Here is a 21,600-nt window from a genome sequence, read left to right as displayed (position 1 = left end):
GGAGGAGGGAGCCCAATCGCTTCCGTTTTAGACCCCGCCCCGTGCAGGGGCAGTTGGCGCGCGCGCGCACGCAGGCGCAGGGCGGCCCGGCCGCTTTCCCGGCCCCTCCGTAGGCGAGGATGTACTTCCGGGGCCCGGCCGGGCCGGGGCGGCGGGGCGGAGCTTGCTGGCGGGGAGGCCATGGCGGCGGGGAGCGGCGCGAGTTGCCTGGATGCGCTGGTGAGGCGGCGGGAGGCCGGGGGGCGGGGCGGGCCCCGGCGCGGCGGGAGGCCGGGCCCTGAGCCGCGCTGTCTCCCCGCTCTTGTCTCCGCAGGGCCCCGGGGAGCTGCTGTCGGCGGCCCGCGCGCTGTCCCTGCCGGCCGAGGCCTACGGCAACGACGTGAGTACGCGCGGCGCCGCGCCCCCCGCGCCCGCCGCGCCCCCCCGCGCCCCCGTACCCGCCGCGCCCCCCGCGCCCCTGTACCCGCCGCGCCCCCGCGTGCCCCCGTACCCGCCGTGCCCCCGCGCCCGCCTGCCCGCCCGCCACGCCCCCGTGCCCCTGTACCCGCCGTGCCCCCCGCGCCCCTGTACCCGCCGCGCCCCCCGCGCCCGCCCGCGCCCCCGGCAGAGCGGCGTGGGGGCCCCGCACCCTGACCCCGGCTCGCCCCTCCTCCCCGCGGCTCTTCTCCAGAGCATCCTCCCAACCCCATCTCTGCCCTCGGTAATCTCACCCTTCCCGCTCGGGGCCTCCGTCACCCCCGGCCTGGACTATTTTTTTTTAACAAATTTTATTTATTTAAGGCAATGGGGTTAAGTGGCTTGCCCAAGGTCACACAGCTAGGTAATTTTTAAACGCCCGAGGCCGGATTTGAACCCAGGGCCTCCGGACTCTGGGGCTGCCCCAGCCTGGCCTTCATGGTCTCTTGTCTCAAGGCTTTTCTTATTCCAATTTATCCGCCTTTGCCAAAGACATTTTTTTCGGTCTATCTCAGGTCTATCTCATTCACCATCTCAGTTAATTCTTGGCTCCCTATCACCCTTAGCATGAAATATAATTTTAGGTATTAACAGCTCTGCCCAACACTGTGACCCTACCCTATCTTTCCAGGCGCTACAGTGCAGCTCCCACACGGAGTGCCTTACCCTCCTTCCTCAATTCCACTTTAGAATTCCCTACCTAGCCTCTTTGAAAGCTCAGCTCACTGGCTCATGTTGCCTTGCCCATTCTCCCCAAGTTATCCATTGTCTTGTAATCTGCCAGTATAAGCTTTCCCTATTCTCTTTGTATAACCAGTATCCAGCACAGTGTCCAGCTTTGGGGTAGTGTCTAATAAATGGCTTCTTGATTAGGGTAGAACACCACCCATGCTGAGGTGGAGAATCTCACCAGTTGGTCACAGATGGCAGGTTTTTGGTCACAGGACCTCTAGATTCAGCAAAGAAGTATTACTCTTTACCTCTGTGGTGGGAGTGCCAACACCAAAGAAAGTCCCTGTATATTATGTACAAGGGTACTGGTGGTGAAATGAGACATCACAATTCCTTTATAGGATTTAGGGTTTAGAACAACTACCCAATAGTAGTGAGGGAGGCATGGTATGATAGGGACAAGGGAACCTGGAATTGCATCCTGACCTGGCCACTTAGTACCTTGAGTCACTTACAGGTTTCTGGCCTGTTTCCACATTTGTAAAATGAGGCCGGCCCTTGGATTAGGTGGCTGAAGATCCTTGGAACAACAATGTAAAATAAGTACATTTAAGGTATAATGAGGTGGTGTGGACAATTCATAGAAAGACTAGCCTTCAAAAACAAAAAAAGGCTGGCCTCAGAAGACCTGGGTTCAAAGCCCGTCTCTGCCAAAGACATAAAATTGTTACTGACCTGCTGTTAAAATTTCAGGTCTTGTCTCCTTCACCCTATATAAATAAGAGAGCAAAGGTTAAGAAGGTGTATTGTGGCTCCATTTCAGGTAACACTGGCTTAGGTAGGAAAGAGATGCTACTTCATGATTTGCTATGCCTGAAAATATTCACATGGTGGTTAGTTTTATGGTGATGACCTAGCATTAGCTAGGCTTTTTCCAATTTTTTTGAAACCACATTCATTCTTGAAACTTTGCTAGCTAAATGGATAGTACCTGCCAGATTTTGAGCTTAATTGGTATGGCTATCAAGAACAAGGGTCAACATGAGGTTGGAGGAAGCTTTGATATTGATGATTATTAGTGATCTTATTTTGCATAGCACTTCTAGATAGTTATTATATCTTGACTTGGCATTAACCTTCTAATTGATCTCTGACATTGTGCTCTCCCTCTATCAATCCTGTATGCTACTTACCAGTTAATCTTTAAATTGTCAGGCACTTATTGCCTATTGAACAAGCTCCAAATTTCTTAACCTAGCATAATTAGACTCTTCTCCCACTACTTATCTCTCGGACCCTGCCAAACACCATTCCCTGAACTCTGTTGCTTGTACATTTGTGACCTTTTTCCTTAAAGCTTCTCTCCAGTCTTATCTGTAAAATCATGTCCTTTGAATCCTAACTTGAATTTTCCTTTCCTTTTCTTCTATCTTTATTGATTACCTAGCTAGAAACAATATGTACCCTTTCTATGCACTTTACTTATAATGTGTAAGCATTTCACAATGTCTCACATACATACTAGGCAATTAATAATGGAAAAGCATCTTATGAATACAAAAAGTTGATAAAAAATGAAAACATGTTTGTATTTTATGTTGCATTTGTTATTAATCTTGTTACTTTAGGAACACAGATTTAACTTAAACCAGTTTAACCGACTGTCCCCAACAGTACCTCCCCCAGCTGCTATACATCAGTGTAATTGGCAAGACTCATGAGCCATCTAGCTTAGTAGTTAATTTTTGACAACTGTGGTATCTAGAGAGCTAGCTTAGCTTGGATCTTCAAGTGTATCTTGGATAGCATTCTAGTCAGTCAACTTGGAATTCCTGACATCATTTGTTCAGAATAGAGCAGGGCCTCATTTCTCCCCTCTCCCCCCCTCCAGGTTTTCCTTGTCTTATTTAGTTTAGGCTCTTTTGTGCAAGCTAGCCACAGTGCTGAAATGACATGTCCTTTGTTGTGTTGCAGCCTAACATTGAGATGGTTTGGGCTATGAAGGCTATGCAGCATGCTGAGGTTTATTACAATGTGAGTCTTTTTTATTTCAACTATTCAAAGAGAATTAAGGAGAGACCCTTCAAACATTTGACAGTACCTGGCTTCTGGGAGGTTGGGGTAGTATTCATCCTAGGGTTTAAAGAGCAGAAAAGAATTAAGAACTTGGCTTTGGCATGGGAAAAGAAGTAATGTGTATTAACTTCACTCTCAGGTTGGTTTTTCTGGTTCCTAGGAAACAGTGATACAAGTAGATTAAGTAGATTTGGGAAGAAGGGACTTGAGTTCAAATTCTGGTTCTGCTCCTTACAACTTGTAGGACTTTGGGCAAATCACTTAAATGTCCTCTTCTAGAGATTATATAGTAGAAATAGAATAGACCAGGGTTAAGGGGATTGCAGTATCCTTCTCAGGAATTATAGATTTCTGTTTGAAATGTTGCCTTCTCTGTATCTGGCAGTTGATTTCTTCAGTTGATCCCCTATTCCTAAGACTCACTAAAGTGGATGACCAGATCTATTCTGAGTTCCGGGAGAATTTTGGAAAGCTCAAGATAGATGTGTTGGACCCAGAAGAGCTCAAATCAGAACCAGCTAAAGAGGTAAGGAGTATCTTGTAAGGACTGAATTAAAATTGTGGTTTTCTTGATATGGAATCAAGAAAATTATGGGCATTTCATATGTTATTGGCATCTCTAGGGTAAACAAAGTCCTTAAAGAAAAGGTTAAACTATAAGATTGTTAGAAATTGGCTGTATTTCTGTAACTTTAGTTAAGAGGATTTTGACTGTTTCTTCCACAAAAGGCATTATTGTCATTAAGTGTTATTACATATTCATTATGAGCACTATTTAAGTAATACAGACTCTGAGCCCAACTTTTCTTTCTTATGAGGCCGAGACAAGTGCATTCATGGGGTCTAACCCCACTATTGATTCGTATAGAAACATTATCCTGTTGCACTCATTGGTTAGTTTGCCCCCTCTTTTAGGCAATCTAGTGGCATGTAAAGACTTTATGCAGACATCTGATCTGTTCAGCTCCTCAAGAACTCCCAGATTTATCTTACAAAAGAAGCAAGTGCTCCCTGTGGGCACTGCCCTGCCCAGCTCTGTTCTCTTATATCTTTTGGATCAGTAGCATCAATTTAATAAAATTTTCATTTATTTTCGTAGTCATATAGTTAAATCCTCCTATGGGTCCTTCTATTAAATTCCTTTTCTGTTAGTGAACAACAATTTCAAGCCTGATGTAAACTTATTCCCAGTGGAGATTTGGCCTGTGTGGAGCCACAGTTGATTTTTCCGGTGTGGGTTTTCATTTCATAGAAGTGGAGACCATTTTGCATGAAGTTCAATGGTATTGTTGAAGATTTCAATTATGGTACGCTGCTGCGACTGGATTGTGCTCAGGGATATAGTGAAGAGAACACTATCTTCGGTGAGTGTGGTGATGCTTTAGTACAGATTTTTTTCCCCCTCCTTGGTCTTACTTAAGAAATTACCATTTGGATACCATGTGTTTGATTATCAGGATTTCTATTGGGACATAAAACTATCTCCCCCCTTTTTTTCTTGTGGGTGAAACCTTTGAGTGGAGGGAAAGTTTTCTTATTTTCTGACAGAAGAAAAAGAGGTCTGAAACTTAACTCTTTGCTTTCCAGCTACCAGGATACAATTTTTTGCTATTGAAATAGCTCGGAACCGGGAAGGTTTTAACAGAGTTGTTTACAACAGTGCTCAGCAGAACAGAGCAGCAGAGAAAGATAGCAGGTAAAGACTGCAGGAGCTACCAGTCTTTCAGAGCACTGAATCTAATATCCAAGAGAACCTGCAGAGACAAAGAAGCATCACCATTTGGCATCTACTCTGCATTTTCCTGATTGGACCATTGGAGGTGTCACCCAAACTTTTCTCAGGTGTTCAGAACTGTTCAATGAGCAATCAAACTATTTAAGAACTGTAGTCTTATGACTGGTATGGATATAATAGGCATACCTTAATTAAATAGGCACAAATACAAAGGCATTGTTGGGTGTGTGCATGAATTTTTCTATGGGAATTTTTATAAAAAGGATTTTCTTTGTATTTTATTCTACCTAGGTCTTTCTCAGAAGTAAATAGTTCCTCAAATGTATGTGCTGTTTAATTGCTCTAACTCTAGGACTGCTAGCTTTGCTAAATATCTGATGTGCACATTTGTGGATTAACAGTTTATACTATGTCCTATATTGTCTAGAAAGAAGTTGGTTACAATGGTAACCTGCCAGCTGTAGCCATTAGGACATGATTAGAACACTTAAACAACCGGATGAGAATAAATTCAGTAGAAACCATTTAAGTTTATTGGCGGTCACAATGCTTACACTGTATGTAGCAAACACCCTTACAAGTCAACCGTCAATCTGACCACGCAAGAAAGGACCCAACACACAATCGCCAGAGGAAAACAAAAACAAACACAAAATCAAAAAAAAAAACAAAAACAAAAACAAAACAAAACAACTAAACAGGGTTGGGTGGGCAAGGGAAGAGAAATGAAAATAAAACCTAATTGATGTATCCCTTGGGCAAGAGCTGAACTAGAGATGCACACAACTAGCAGCAACAATTGTGGTAAAGGTACAAGGCAAATAGCTTTCTCTATTTCTCTGTAGGTAATTTTTTTGTTTTTAATATTAAAAACATTTACTATGGTGGGTGTTTTTAAAGGAAAAAATTATTTTTTTTAAAAGGGGTAGGAGAAGGATGTTAAATATTCATGCTAGGCAGACCTTGTTATTAAGAACCCCCTCCATTGTGGTAACTTTCTCCAGCTCATACATTCATGAGTGCAGGGTATATATAGATATATATAAATATCCACACACATACACATACATACACCCACTCATCTACACACACACACATACACACTGCCTCAAGGGCTGGGGAAGACTAAAAGTTATTGGCCACAGGAACTAGGCCGGAAGTAGCCATGTTCAGAGCATTCAGCCCCAGGGCAATAAGCTTTTATTAGCTCCTGTGTCTCCATACTTTAGAGACTCAAGAAATCATTTAACATACAGTTAAAATCACACTGCCTTAGAGCAAGAGGCCTCTGTCCAGGGAAATGGAAAAAGGGAACAAGATCAAACACTTTAGCTGGAGTATCTGTCAGTGGTGGGGAGAGGGGCGCTCAAGGACATAAAGGAGGGATGGTGCTTGGTTGAACATGGCTTAGAGTTCCTAATAACAAGGGTTAAGACAGTAACAGGAAGTGGTAATTTCAGGGAGAAGTGAAGGGACGGACAATAAGAAAAAATATACATTTGGAATTACTTTTTTTTTGCCTCTCTCTACACTTGTCACTAAATATATCTCTGCACTTTCACACACCCTCATCCAGTAAAGCTTCAGGCCACCAGAATACACATTTTCATCACTCGCATACGTTACAACCCCTCACTTCAGCATTGGTGCACTAGACTCTGTAAAAATTTTTCAATCACACTTTTTTTTTAAACTTGAGTCAATATAAACCTTGTTCAAAATGTTATGAAAAAATGTACATGTTTATACAAGGCAGGTTGTGTCAGGACGCTGGGGTTCTTCCCCTCCACCAGGAAGAGGGGGCTGGATTCTCACACCTTCCTGCTTACTATCCCCACTTCCCCCAACCCCACCCCACCTCCCAGGAACCAAGCAGTGCCCTGCCCCCTGGTGAGCACAGGCTCACACCCCTCTTCCCTGGGAAACCAGCCAAACTGACCTTTGTAATCCCCCCCAGGAGAAGGAGCAAGGGTCAGCCATACCCTCTCCCCCTCAGAATTGTTCAACCCTCTGGGCCAGACCAAAGGGACACTGCTCTGTACAGGTGGAATCTGGTAAGGTGTCAGCTCATCATGTCATTGCTATTCACGCCATAGGTGGAATTTTTCATGGAGTCATTGACTTCCCGACGAAATGCTGACAAGTTCTGGGTGAACCTGTAGAGAAACAAATTACATGGTAACCCAGGAGGAAGAAGAGTCACTGTCTTAAGAATTTTCTTATCCAAACATGAACATTGATCATTTGATATTCCCCCTCTTTGAAGGCTTTGTGGCAAATTTAATTAGGGTTCTAGTTAAGTCTCAGGTTCATAGCAAAGAAAATTTGAAAATTTGCAGGTGGAGCTGGGTAAAATTCAAAAATATCACTTTAGAGCTCAAATGGACTTTAGAAATTCCTCAAAATCCTCATTTTACTAAGGAAACCTATTTATAGAAATCAAGGTCTTAGGCCAGCAGAGCAAAAAGAACACAGGCCTCCGCTTCCAAAGTTATTTCCACAGTACTATGGTGCTTCCATTAAACAGAGTACCCAGCATTCAAGATAAGGAAAAGGGGTTAGTTGAGAAGTCAATCTTGTAGCTGTGTTACCACATTAGAAAATGTCATCACTACACACTCACCTATCTCTGTTTTTTGTGAGAAGATTTCGTTCAATGCCTTCCATCAGATTCTCAAAACACAGGTGCATTGCCTGCTGTTTTTCAGGGGGTTGGCTGTTCACTATACTGTTCCTCAAATCTGAGAAATACTGTTAGGTTAAGAAGGATAAGACAGAAGATAAAGGAAAAAGAAAGGATGGTTGAGGTTTTATAACTATGTGCCTTAGCTAAATTCTGCTATGTACAAAACACTGCTATATACATATAATCTTTTAAAGTTGATATACATAAAGCTGTAAAACAGACTAAAAAACATGGTAAGCACATAAAAACGAAACAATTCAAGTTCTGAGTGTAGTCAGTAAACATTTTTTTTTGGTTTTTGTTTTGCACAGCAGTGGGGTTAAGTGGCTTGCCCAAGGTGACACAGCTAGGTAATCATTAAGTGTCTTGAGACCAGATTTGAACTTTGGTCCTGACTCCAGGTCACCTAGTTGCCCCTCAGTAAACATTTATGAAGAGCCTCCTATGTGCTAGCATTGGTCCAAACACTGGGGATACAAAGAAAGGTAAAAGACAGGCCTGCCTTTGAGGTAAAGATGTATAAATTAAAAACAAGAAAAATTTGAAATAATCAACAAATGCAATTCTTCCTGTGTTTTTTACCTGCAAGGTCTGATAGTCATCTGAGCATTCCTAGTTTTTATTTATTTATTTTTTTAGGTTTTTGCAAGGCAAATGGGGTTAAGTGGCTTGCCCAAGGCCACACAGCTAGGCAATTATTAAGTGTCTGAGACCGGATTTGAACCCAGGTACTCCTGACTCCAGAGCCGGTGCTTTATTCACTGTGCCACCTAGCCACCCCAACATTCCTAGTTTTTAAATCTATAAATAGTGGTAGAAAGCAAACTTACAAGTTGAGAGACTTAAGTTCCCTGTATATCTCTGCTAGTAGCGCTTTGGCCATCCTTTGTAAATTAGAAAGATGGCTTAGAGCAGGGTACTCAACCTGGGGGCCCATGGAGAGATTTCAGAAAAATCTCTGAATTTGAGTGGGGAAAAAACAGAAATGTTAATTTTTTATAATTGGATTTCTTTCTAACTTTATGTATTTAAAAACATTCAGAGTTTGGTTTAATTCTATGATTCGGACCATACCCATACCACACAATCTGGTGTGGTAAATACTTTTATTTTGTAGCCACCTGAAGACTTTTCAAGATTAAAATATAAATATTCCATTAGTAATATCAGATCTATGCAAAAAAAAAAAAATCAGCCTAGCACTGCTCAGGAAGGGTCCTGTCTGCCCCCCTCTGCATTTTGGATGGTTTTTGTATAGTAGCTTCTTACTAAATTTTAAAACCACGGTGTCTGACTTTCTTACCTTTTCATTAAGTAATATCAAACCAAGTAGAGGTCGGGACATGGACCACTGGTTCCGACAGTCCTCAAAAATGATAATATTCAGCACCGTTGACAGCATCTGGACCAAGGACCAAGAATATAAAGAGAATCTTCTTAGACTGTTGTGTAGTTAATAAAGAGAGCTGCCTGTGAGGTTCCACTATTTAGGAGCTATATAGTATCCCATCTACAAGCTGTTGGAAGGTTGAACATGGTCAAGGCAAATGGAACTTTTCCAGTTTCTATGTATTTATTTTTTTGTAGGTGGGGTTTGGTGGCATTATGAAGCTTTAAATACCCTTATAGATTCTCACCCCTGCCTTTGAAACCTGTCTTTATTATAACATTTCTGCAGGCATCAACTGTCTCTACTAATGGAATAGAGTTAGTTCAGCCAGAACATCTTGATGATGCTAAGGTATTGAATTTGTTTTATGTGGGTCAGTTATTTTCACACTGCCTTAAGACCACATGTATCCTCTTAAGACTGACAAAGTCATCTTGAAAATAGGTATGTAGACCACAAAGGAGACCAGATCAAATAGGATGAGTCAGGGTTAGTTTAGATCTACTACTCTTTAAACTTTACACCTATGTCTTACCTCAGGCTAATACATGGGGGTCATCTTTATAAAAGAACAGGATAAACTGAGGCTCAGGTAGAGCTGTACATCAGGAATTGTGACTCCTAAGACTAAGTCCCAAACCTATCAATATAAGACAATTACTTTGCTGAAATGATATTGACTTATCTTCATAATTTGGGGTGAGAGGTATCCAAATACTTTGTGTGGATCTTCCTAACAGCTCTCCTGATAGAATTCAATTTCCTGACTTCACCTTCAATTTTCTCACCTGTTGGATCATCTCTGGATGCTGCTGCATAATATGCAGGAAACGGTCACTTTCCTGGGTAAGAGGTGTTGTTCTTTTCTTGGTACTACGTGATAGCTGCTTGAAGAGGTATGTCACAATGTGGTCCAGGCAGGAGCAGCAGCCTGTGCATACCATGGTGTCTGGGAAGGCCAAGAAAGGAGAGGAATGGAACTGAGATGCTACTGACTCAAGTCCTTGGACAGATAGATTACTTGTGCTTCACACCTGACAGCAAGTAGTGATTTACAGCAAGATAAGAAACTAGACTTGTTTCTTACCAGGGCAAGAATTCCCATATAATAGGGTATATCTAAACTTTAATCTGTGAATCATGAGCTTAATATGACTCAACTCTAAGATAGTTTAAGTCTCTGATCCTAGATTATCTAATTTATTTAGATTGTCATTCTAGATTGAGTGCTTTTATGATCAATTCTAACAGAGAAAGGTCAGACTACACTATCCACTTTATAGAAGGGAAAGCTACAGTCCAGATCAATTACTCAAGGTCAAGAACCAGTACCTTCTTTATGATGCTATCAGTTCTCCAGTTCCCAAAATTATACAAAAACTGTTTAAGAGCCAAAGGAAAATACTTAACTAGACTCTCTAGATAGGCTCAAGTTTCTTTGGATCCAAAGTATTGCTATTATACCAGCATTTTCTGTTTTGGTAGACACATTACATCTACTGTCTATATCACAATAGAATTCAAACATTCAGTTCTCTTCTATTCCACATCTCCTTGTGGTTTTTCTATTTCAAAGAGGTTTTACTAAATGCTTCATGATCATCATTATACAAGGTGGGCTTTCAATAAAGAACATGTGCATTCTTGTTGAAAAATCCCAGATTCTTACCTAGTGCAGTGAGTCCTTCAGAAATGGAAGAAAGAATGTACATGATAACATGAGGTTCCAGGCTGGCAATAAAGTTCATATGGTCCTGGGTGAGGACTTCCAGTAAAGAATAATATGACTGACTGAGTTTGGGATAATCCTGTGGGCAAAAATAAAGATACAAGTCAACTGAGGACAATGAATGACTTAGAATAAAGTTGCAGAACAGAAGAATTATCTATTCTGTATTAACAAACTTCAAGATAATATGCTAGAAAGGGGGAAAAAAGCAATTTGAAAACAACTACAAATGCATATAAAAACAGTTTAGCTGATTGGTTTCAATAACCATAATTATTAATAAATTAAAGTCAAAGCTGAGAAGCATCAGAGTAGCTAAGCAAAACAAACAAACTCAAGAAGATAAACTACTGGGGGAAAAAAAGATCCGATTTAACAATAACTTCTGGGAGAAATGGGTAATTTGGCAGAAAAAAAAACAGGTATAGACTAGCATTTAACAACACATACCATAATATATCAATCAACAAATATTTATTAAGTCCCTTAAATAGTTTAAGTAGGAGATTGGAACTGTAGTTAGGTGGAAAAGTCATACCAAAAAGAGAAATAATCACAATAGAAATCTTTTATAATGTAAGAAGCTTTCAAATTAGAAAACATTTTTGTATCAAAACACCTTGTATCAAAAGTCTTTTAGGGGAATGACATAAGCTTAAAAGCTACTCCCTAAAAGAGCTTAAAGGTTTCTCTGAATAGATTTCAAAGAAAGAAATACAAATTTCAAAAGCTGTATGAAAAAAACCTTCAAATCACTAATAATCAGATAATTGTGAATTTAAAAAAAAATCAAACTTCTAGTTTCATCTCACAACCATCACAAATATCAAAGGTAATAAAAAAGATGGAAATAGCTACCACTGGAGGGGCTTTGCAAAGATGGCTAAACCATAATACTTTTAATTCCAACTTGAAAATCATTCTGAATTATGGTTAAATGCTCATATCCTTGGGTATATTCCCCAAGAATGTAAGTGAAACTTGGGCACTCCATGTACCAAAATATTTATGATGACATTCTTTGTAGTAGGAAAAAACTGCAACCAAAATGGGTTTTGTTGACTGGGGAAATGGCTGAACAAATTGTGATTATGGAATGTTGTGGACTAGGAAGAAATGATAAACATGAGTAGACACTGCACGAACTGATATGAGAAATGGTTCTGGAGTGAGGAAAATTTACTGGTATTTAAGTGTGGTAAAAAGGGCAAAAAGCATAGTTTAAAATAGTAAATCATACTCTAAATGGAGAAAGGTGAAAGAAAGTGAAGGCTGAGACCCCTACCAGTATAATTCAGATCTTACCAGGAGGTCACTATGTGGGATAGAGAGGAGCAGCTTGATGAATGTCTGTAAAGCATTGTCCAATGCATCATCTCCATACAGACGGAAGACCCCAAAGTTGACATAGCTTCCACTGAGTGCAGCCTTTAACATGGAGAAGCAGATGGAGATGCCCTTGAGTTTCAGCGCATAGACCTGATCCTTTGGAACTTCTCCTAGTGTCAGGATTCGATTTCCTGGGTACACAAACACAACATATGAAAGGCACAGATAGCTGACAGTTAATCTCGGTATGGCTACTCCAAAGAAGTTATGGGAACCAAGAAGAAAGATTTAAGAAAGCCTCAGTATCTTTATCCAAAATATAACTGCTAGATCTTTTCCATATCTGACTGGATAGTATATTTTTCTATTACATACTTAAAGGAAGGAAGGGCTCTTGTAGCAAGAGCTTCATCAGGACACTACATCCTTCTGTTGATATTCCTCGTAATCATTAGGAACTCAGTATTAGTAGGTATTATTTCTCCCCCAAAACCTGCTAAGCCATCATGTACCTTCTTTTTATTTTTCAGAATACAGGACAGTTCTTGTATGTCTGTTTGTTGCCTTTGTCCCAAGTTTCCTTAGGGCTGGAACTTCCTATTCATCCTAATCATCTGTGTCATCTAGAATGCTTTGCACCTAGCAAACACTTTGGAAATACCTGATAAATTGAGCTAGATAAATCCTGGGAAAGTCAGCCTAGTCAGGGGAGCTCTGAAGCTTCTATTTTCTGCTTGCTATTCTACAGTCAAGCTATAATCCAGATCCACTATACCTACCATATGTAGTTATCATCTTGCTGGTTTCCCGGAAAAGTAAGATGCCATTTGGGGAGGAGACATCAAACTGAAGTCGTTGAGACCTGAGCAGAGAATATGAGAGTTGAGTCAAATGAAGAAGTCAATGTGTCTTAAACAGTCCTGTCCTTCCTCACTCTCCCAATATCCTACTCTATTTTGGGTACTTTGAAAAAGCTTATTATTGGACTTCCTGGATTTTTATTTTTAATGTATTAGGACATATACAGCAGAATCTGGGCTTCTGTTCTTCCAACACTCTCCCCCCAAAAGTTTAATAAGCTCCACAAGGCATGCTACTTGTATGCAGAAAGATTGATTTTAGGTGTTCTGTTTCACTGAAGTTTAAAAATTTAGAAGACAGTGAAAAAAGGAGACGGAAAATATCATTGTTTCTTTAGTCTCTGATAGTCATTCAATAGTTCCTTTAAAGACATGATTTCATGTGGTTTCTGTGGCAAGTAAAAGTGTGCATGAGTGTGCTTAAGTTGGTAGGGATTGTCCAGAGGCTGTTCTTGATAGAATTGAATTGAAGGGTGGGGACTTGCTCAAGGTCAAAAAGGAAGCCTAAGCCAAAGTTAAAAATCTTTTGCATCTCTAACTCTGCTTACTATCCTATGCTCTTTCTTCTGATCTACATTATGGTCTGACTCAAATAAGTTTCAAAGATTATATTCTTTATATTTATGGATTGCCTATTACCTCAGATACTTGGTAGTTAATAATTAAATCCTTTTTTTGTTTGGCCAAAGCTCTATTCCTGAAGTTTCTGAACTTCTTTCTTCCAATAAAAAAAATTAAAAACATTTAATGCCCTAATAAAGCCTGCTAATTAGGATAGTTTAACTGGTGGAGATGTTTATGTGTTTGTTAATGTCTCTACCAGGATCAACATTAAATGTGATTAAATATGTTTTTCTTTTATGGAGAAAACAGAGGTGCAGGTTAAGGGATAGGAAGAAAATAATAGGTTAGCTTTTGGAGAGTGAATCTCAATGTACACACCAAGTCTGCCTGGGGTATCAGAAGTAAATTACCTCAATTTCCTTTGTGACTCTCCTTTCAAGCTTACCTGTTATGTACCAATTCAGCCATCAGTTTGAGCACAGGTGTAGTACAGGCTGGGTCATGGTACCAAAGTTCAATTGCCCTCTGAAGGATTGGCATGTAAGATGGGTACCTGTAAGTAATAAGCTAAGGAAGCCCTCTTTGGGCATATAAAAAAGGCCAGTTATAAAATTATCTGAACAGCTGCCAAAGAAAAGGATCCGACAACAAATGTTTCTAGGCTCACTTTTCTGATTTGTGAATAATAAACCAATAACAGCAAAATCTTTCTAGGGGGTTCTACTCTACCAGAGTAAGGGGTTGTCGTTTTGGTCTAAAAGACTACTAATTTACAAAATATATTATCAATTTACATAGTTTTTCCCCACAAGGAACTCAAGTTTTTAAATTCTCATTTATCTTCATATCATTGCAGATATGAAAAGAGTGACAGTTCCTTTCCTGATTTCACATTTAGGTGACTTAGCTTCATCAAATAAATTCTTTGTTCAAGGTCAAAATCTGAAATGAAAGTCAGAACTTGAACTCAGGTTTTCTAATTACGGGATGTTTCCAAAAAGTGATCTTACATATCTTTTCTTAATGATTTATGACTCCTATTGCCAGTAAAAATGTGGAAATGACTCAAGGTAAGACTGCTGAGGTGGGCATGACCCTATTATTCTTGACCCTAACAAAAACTTCAGTGGCTTATTTTCCCACACTCCAACTTTACCAATCACATTAAGTAATACAAAACTGCCTATGTGTTTAATGGAATTTATATAGCATGCTTCCCGTGAACAGAGGAAAATTCCTCACTACCCCATTTTTTTTTTACTGAAAGTCAAAGTCTACCCCAATTCTACCCTAAGGAAGAAATAGCTTCTAATCAATTCTCACTGTAGACCAATTCTCTCCTGTGTCAGGATACATCCATTCAAACAACATCATGAAGCTGGTCTTCGCATTGAAGGCAAAAGCTATTCCCCTCAGATCTCTCACTAGGCCCACTAGGGTTCGCTGTAGCAAAAGACAGAGGTATGATTATTATTTTTAATAAAGAAAAAAACCATTTCAGATTTAATGTTTCCAGAGTCAAATTTCTGTCTCTTCACTTTAAAGATTTTCCAATCCCATCATTTTTATTTGTATTTGTGTATGTATTAAGGAAATGAGGCAATCCCCAGTTCCAAAACAATTGAAATTAAGTGAAAACATTCAAAATTTAAGACTGCAAATGAGTGTCATGTGTGAAAACTGGCTTGGAGAGTTAAATAATCAATTTATAAAAAAGAGCTGAAACTATAATTTCTAAAACTTGGTAGCTTTCCTAACTATATAATGGCACAAAGCACTGTTGGAATCAGGAGCCATTTCATACCACATAGAAGAGTTAAATGCATATCAAAATAACCAGGATATTCCCTTTAAGCTGATGTGTTTTAAAGTAAGGTAGAGGGGCAGCTAGGTGGTGCGATGGATAGAACACTGGCCCTAGCGTCAGGAGGACCAGAGTTCAAATTCCATCTCAGACACTAACTGCCTGTGTGACTTTGGGCAAGTCACTTAACCCCATTGCCTCAAATAAATTAAATTTAAAAAAAAAAAAGAAAAGAAAGTAAGGTAGGATAAAGTTATCTCTGAGGACATTCAGCATTTACATCATTAAAGATTATGAGATGGAAAAGATATTAGAACTCTTATAGTCCAATTCTCTTATTTGCCAGATGAGGAAACTGAGGCTCAAAGAGAATATATGACTTGATCAAGGCGCTTCAGTTAATTAATGACAGTACTGGGATGAATCTGGTCTCCTAATTAGTTCATAGTCTATTGTTCCTCTATACTGTACTGCTTTTCAGTCTATCTGTTGGCCTTGAAGTACATAGCATATGATCAATAAGTCTTAGAAGAAATTGTGCCCTTGGGACATCATGGTGACTCAACAAAATAATATTCCTCAGGCATCTCTGGCTAGAAGCTTAGCTTGAAGGAAACCATGGGTAGGCAGGGCTACTCCTGGTCTTATGCCAAAGGCCTAAATTAAAAGCTAAGAAGTGGCCACCTTGAAAGGTTGAAAAGATAAAAGAGCAGCCAGAGTTAATACTGGGGCAGGCTGTTACCTTAAAAACAGAAACAATGGATTAACATTCAGTACTAGACAATGCTCAGTCTATACTGCAAAAGATAAAACACAGAGAGGGTTACAGAACTGATACCAATGAGACTGGCTTGCTCCCACTGAGGATTAAAATGAAGTTGCTTTGTAAATATGAAAAAAGAGAATACCAGGGAATGCCTGATATTTCTGCAAAAGTAAATGATTTTGGTTCCTTGATCATAGTTTGTCAATTATGCTTGGCCCTGGAACCAAAAATAGTAGCAGTAATATGAACTCATATTTACATAGTGCTTTATAAAGGTTTCCTTACACTAACCTTATAAGTCCAAAGCGTATTATCCCAATTTTACATAGAGTGGAAAAGAAGGCTCAGAAATAGCAAATTTGCCAAAAGTTTCACTGATAAAGTTGGAATTTGAAAGCACGCCTTCTAAAAACAGTCAATAATATAAAGAATTTTTAAAGTAGTAGGGTCCTAAGTGTTTAGGTAGGATGCTGAGGTTCTTTTCATAAGTGACAAGGTGGCCAAGAAGTAAAAACAACAAGGAAAAATTAAGATGACAATTCTCTAAAGTTGCAAGAAGTAAAATTTAACATGAAAATTGACTTTAATCCTATTCCTAGGTCACAGATTAAGCAAAAGGATCAAGGAGCTAGACACATGACAGAAGACCGCTTATCTGCAATATATCTAACTAGTCTCTTCCAAGGAAGACTTTTAATCCAACTGATCACTGGGAGAAGACTCACCTTTGCTTCCTGTTCATTGAAAGTATTGGTGCTAAACATCTGGGCAACAGCTTCAAATGCTGCTGTGAGAGGCAACATGAACTGTTCATACTGATCCTCATCCTCCCCTAAAAGTGAAGAAAACCCAAAAGTATCAGGCACCTGCCACCAATTCAATCCTACACTGTCATGAACATATAAAAAACAGGATGGGGTAGGAGAACTTAGCAGTCCTTAGACTATCTTTAGAAGTATCCATACCTCTAAGGAGAATACTCCTATAGGATTGGTGCCAATTGGAGAAGGAAGAAAAGTCTATGTGGAATATAAAAGGAAAAGCTGCCAGATCTTGCTTATGCGCTTCCTAGCCTCCCGACAAATAAGAGATTTTTAAAATCATGGCTCATCTGAATAAAATTTCAAGGATAAAATTTTTTTTTTTATCTTTCAGTTACAAAGAGCTTATTACAGCATTTCAAATTTCCTTCCTTGCCTGGCTAAATGATCAAGAAGCTCTTACTCTTAAATGAATGTGGATAGAAAACACCTCACAAATTCAGAGCTTCCTATGTCCAAAACACAATACAAAACAATGAGTATTTAAAGGAACCCCTAGTATTAACTGTAGTACCTAAATCCACCATGAGGAGGCGCCCAAGTGCTGTGTAGAATGTAGTTCGACACCGCATGTCTGTCAGGTTGGACTGATTGTTAATACCCAAAAATGAAAAGTGCTCGCTCTATTAAAGAAAAGGAACAAATCAAATAGATGAGTTAAGATAGTTTACAAACCAAGAGCCTTGGAATCTGGTGAGACCTTTGCAGCTGACAAGCACCTGAATATTTTTATGGAGCTGGTGGTTGTTACTTTTCGATATTTGCAGCTAATATTTAAGAGTATAAACACCAGCCAGAAACTGTTAACGTGCTTAAATTGACCACCTCTAAGCACTTCTGCCCAGCTGATTTCTATGTGGTGTGATGGCAATGATGGTCATTTCTACGCCTCCCAGCACAATGTAGGTGCTTAATGCTTGTTGGGGGAATCACAGACACTTGAAAAATCTGTTATTTGAGAAGGTAAATTAGGAACCACTACTGCTGCAGTATATCATCAAATAACTTCACTCTGAAGTGACATCAGAGTGTGGGGTGTGTGTGTGTGTGTGTGTGTGTGAGTGTAGGGTCTGTAGGTCAGGAAGACCTATAGAAAGAAAGTAGACACTCACCGTGTGATTGTTCAGCATAAACTGTACTGCACTAAGTTTCACCAATTTCCTCACACTACTGTACGTAGAGACGAGGGGGAGAGGAGTCAAGGAAGAGAGTGAGTGGAACTGGGGTTCAGAAACTGGGTAAATTGAAGTCCCATATCTAAACTATCTTCTGACTGTATCACTGAACAAAACAGAAAAACTCAAAAGCTGCTCAGTCCATGTATATTTGGAAGTTTATTGCCCAAGGATAGAATGCTGACAAGATTCACTGTCAGATTTTTCTGTGGAAGCAAGGCTTCCTTCCTTTTAGCAAGACCATTGATCGATGCAAAGCAAGTCTTAAAAGCTGTGGTGGGCTTAAATCTAAGAGGATTGGACAACTTGTTTTCTATCCTTTCTGCAGAGATCCCTAACTAGGATTGTGCCAATAAACTGAAAGGACATCTTAGGGAAGGCCATGGACATGGAAATACACGCAAAAATTCTAAGATAAATGTCAAGAAGAAATCTATAGTAAATAGTCTGGTTTACTGTTCTCTTTTTATGGACTGCAATTTATATTCTATTTGGTTATTATATTTGGTGTCTACAAAAATAACAATTACTAGAGTTTGCACTAAACTTTAACTAATACCAAATGAGGGGATGGCCACAAAATAATAACTGAGTCATGCTGCTATTTGTGTTTTGTGTATAGATTCTGATGTTAAAGAGAATAAAAAGGATATCCGATGGAGAGGTCGTTGAGAAGCTGTAGTGTCTTAGAGGTGATTGGTTCACAACGGCCCCAATACTTCAAGTTGGTGATGCTATGAACAAAACAAAACACAAAATACAAACCTTTTAACTTTCTTTGATGCCGGGGAAGAGGAGTTAGGGGAAAATTATCCATCAAGTCTCTTCCACCAATTCACAGACATCACAACCACAAAATATGGTATAAAATCACTGTACTTACATTTGTTGACTAGAAAATTATCCTTCAGATAATCTTCACTACTTGGTTCCAAAGCTATACTGGCCCATACCCAGGCCCTTGGAATTCTGGGGCACTCCAGGGCTGATTTCTGCAGCAAGGGTAAGAGATTTCTGCGGCAGTGATAACACGCAGACGTATGCAATTCTACACCTGCACCATCCACTGTCAGTTGCAGAATTCTAGTAGTCCTTGCTTCTGGATTCCTGATTGGGAGAGTCCTTTAGACCCCCCTTGTTTGGTTTAATTTTATCAGCACATTTGAGTGTGGTTTGGGGAAGGGAGAAATGAGAGAAGGCAAAATGCCATTCTGCACACAGCCCTGGGTGTGATATTTGGCTCCTGGTGTGTGCTTCAAGAAATAGCTCCCTGAAGGGAGAGATGCCACAAAAGAACACAAAGGTGAGGCTGACTTTTCAATCTAAAGAAAATGGCCAATGATGTTCCACTTCAGGGATGGTCTGATTAAGAGAATGAGATTTCAGAGAATGAGGCCCATTTTGAGATAAATGTGAATCCCTGGAAAGGGCTTCCATAGCTGCACTATAATAGGCAAGCCGATAGGCATTGGGTATGGACCCATTTTAGTAATGACATCACCACCTCCGGGGTTTTCACTTGTGTGCCTAAGGCCAAAGTGAGATCTATAGCAGATAATTGGGGCAACCCTGGAATGCTCTGGGGCCGGGCCACATCTCTAAACACAATCTGTCACACAGTCAGATGCACGCTGCTCTGACGCAAAACGACCAAGGCTGAGAGACCAAAGCAACAGCAGCACATCTCCAGGATCACAAATTAACTGTTCCAACAGAAGTGCATGGCCTGACTCCTGTTGTCAGCAAGCTCTAACACTTACATTTTTCCTATGAAGACGCTCAGGACCATGGTCTCATCGTTTAAGCCCAAGACTTCTGAGAGTCGACGATACAGCTGGTTGTTACAGAAAATAAAGAAGAAAAGGGCAGTAGGGAGAGAGAAGTCAAAATATTCATATTTATTCATCAACCTTTCTTTTAGACCTAAGGATGAGAGGTGTGTGAGGAGATACATTCAAATGTCTCATGTGCTAAAAGGGTGAGCAGGTCTTTTTGCCCTGGTATAGCACACTAGCTGATAGTGCTCTATATTCTAAATGTGGCCTGCTCAAACCTTACTCTTTGCCACTCAAAATATACACAAATCCCCATACTTGGGGACTCGTTGAGCAGTTGTTTTGACAGAAGTTTTCAGAATTCAGAAGCCTTGGAGCTGAAATCTGCTTTCAGTCTGGTACTTAGTCTTGAGGATGTCACCAGCCCCCATCTACACTGGGAGTTCCACTAGCTGTGCTAGTGGGGAGTGATTGTTACCTTGGAGGATTTCTGCACTTGGTCCCCAATGTAGATCTTACGGAACTGTTCAAAGAAGCTCAGCATGGCCAGCTCTAGTTTCTCATTCCCTGCCTGGGCCAAGCGAGAGTCTGTCAGGTTCATCAGCTGGAGTACCCTAGAGGTAGAGATGCAATGATTTTCTCAACAGCAAGAAATCCTAGATGTTCTAGGAGATCTAATCTACTCTGAAATACCTTAGTTAGAATATTTATTTACCCCTCTTAATAGACATAATTTTCAGATTTGGGGCTTTTTTTATGCCCTATAGGTAAATAAACAACCATTTTAGTCCAGGAATGAACAAGCAACTAGATACTAATACCCCTAACTATTTAAGAGAGGCATCAAAGTATTGTCAATGAGCTGGCCTAGGAATCAAGAAAATCTAGCAACAATATGTGAACCCAGGCAAGTTATCTTTCTTTATAAAATGGGATGAGTGAACTGAATCATCTTTGTCTCTTCTTCCAACCCTAAATTTTCATGTATGTGAATCCCTTGAATTTGGCTACAGAATCAGAAAGATACCAGATCTACATACATTCCTTTTCCTAATTTTCTTTCTGCAAGGCAATGGGGTTAAAGTGACTTGCCCAAGGTCATCCAGCTAGGTAATTAATATGTATCTGAGGCTAGATTTGAATTCAGATCCTCTTGATTCCAGGGCTGGTACTCTATCCACTGGACCACCTAGCTACCCCCCTCCCCTGCCTTCCCTAATTTTCAAAAAAATTGTTGTAAGATAGTTAAATTGAACTCATCACATGAAGAAAAAAATAAAAGGGTATATAAGTTGTGACTATAGAGGGAGGAGGGAGGATTTCTAGAAGGTGCTCCCAAACTACAAAGTGAACTTTAAAATGTGATGTTTGACATGCCTGTGTTAAAACCAAATAATTTTAAAACACTAGGCTGAACTATAGTCCTCTCCAATGAAGTCAATGTTTAGGGCACTCCAGGGTGTTTATGTCTCTATTTTATCACAAGTTTTCAGAAACTCACTAATATGACATTTCTAACCTCACTTCAGTGGAGAAGTTCTTTAAAAATGCTTGCCTTTGATTATCCATTAAATGAGAATCTTAGTTAGATTCACAAGAGATCTTGTAAGCATGGAAATTTTGTGATCAATGGTTTGGATTTATGGCCATAGATCAATAAATAAATAGACTGGTCAATGATTTTAACTCTACAGACAATCACAGAAGAGTTATAATATCTTGGAATTATTTCCATAAATATTTTATGTCAATCTACATATCA

General features: G+C 39.9%; 2 protein-coding genes across 3 annotated transcripts in view; one reads left to right on the top strand and one right to left on the bottom strand.

Moving 5' to 3' along the window:
• Positions 1–66: 66 nt before the first annotated feature.
• On the top strand, positions 67–5,629 carry LOC141504230 (protein PBDC1-like). Its single transcript, XM_074209104.1, has 6 exons — positions 67–219; positions 314–379; positions 3,103–3,162; positions 3,590–3,730; positions 4,457–4,568; positions 4,792–5,629. The coding sequence occupies exons 1-6, from the start codon at positions 181–183 to the stop codon at positions 4,902–4,904; spliced, it is 531 nt and encodes a 176-aa protein (XP_074065205.1). The 5' UTR covers positions 67–180; the 3' UTR covers positions 4,905–5,629.
• Positions 5,450–21,600, bottom strand: part of XPO7 (exportin 7) — a 36,054-nt gene continuing 19,903 nt past the window's right edge. For both annotated transcript variants that reach the window (XM_074209102.1, XM_074209103.1), the window contains exons 14-28: positions 20,317–20,452; positions 19,824–19,897; positions 18,717–18,797; positions 18,001–18,064; positions 17,403–17,511; positions 16,793–16,899; positions 14,852–14,940; positions 13,943–14,050; positions 12,853–12,935; positions 12,050–12,264; positions 10,685–10,823; positions 9,804–9,964; positions 8,929–9,027; positions 7,563–7,690; positions 5,450–7,095 (exon numbers count right to left, since the gene is read on the bottom strand). In XM_074209102.1, coding sequence (XP_074065203.1) covers positions 7,002–7,095; positions 7,563–7,690; positions 8,929–9,027; positions 9,804–9,964; positions 10,685–10,823; positions 12,050–12,264; positions 12,853–12,935; positions 13,943–14,050; positions 14,852–14,940; positions 16,793–16,899; positions 17,403–17,511; positions 18,001–18,064; positions 18,717–18,797; positions 19,824–19,897; positions 20,317–20,452 — 1,687 coding nt within the window. In that variant the 3' untranslated portion in view covers positions 5,450–7,001. The remainder of the gene's footprint in view (positions 7,096–7,562; positions 7,691–8,928; positions 9,028–9,803; positions 9,965–10,684; positions 10,824–12,049; positions 12,265–12,852; positions 12,936–13,942; positions 14,051–14,851; positions 14,941–16,792; positions 16,900–17,402; positions 17,512–18,000; positions 18,065–18,716; positions 18,798–19,823; positions 19,898–20,316; positions 20,453–21,600) is intronic.

Source organism: Macrotis lagotis, chromosome 1, assembly GCF_037893015.1.
Source record: "Macrotis lagotis isolate mMagLag1 chromosome 1, bilby.v1.9.chrom.fasta, whole genome shotgun sequence".
Classification (NCBI taxonomy): Eukaryota; Metazoa; Chordata; class Mammalia; order Peramelemorphia; family Peramelidae; genus Macrotis; species Macrotis lagotis.
Note: the sequence above shows the minus strand (reverse complement) of the source record. Positions and strands in the feature narration are given on the sequence as shown.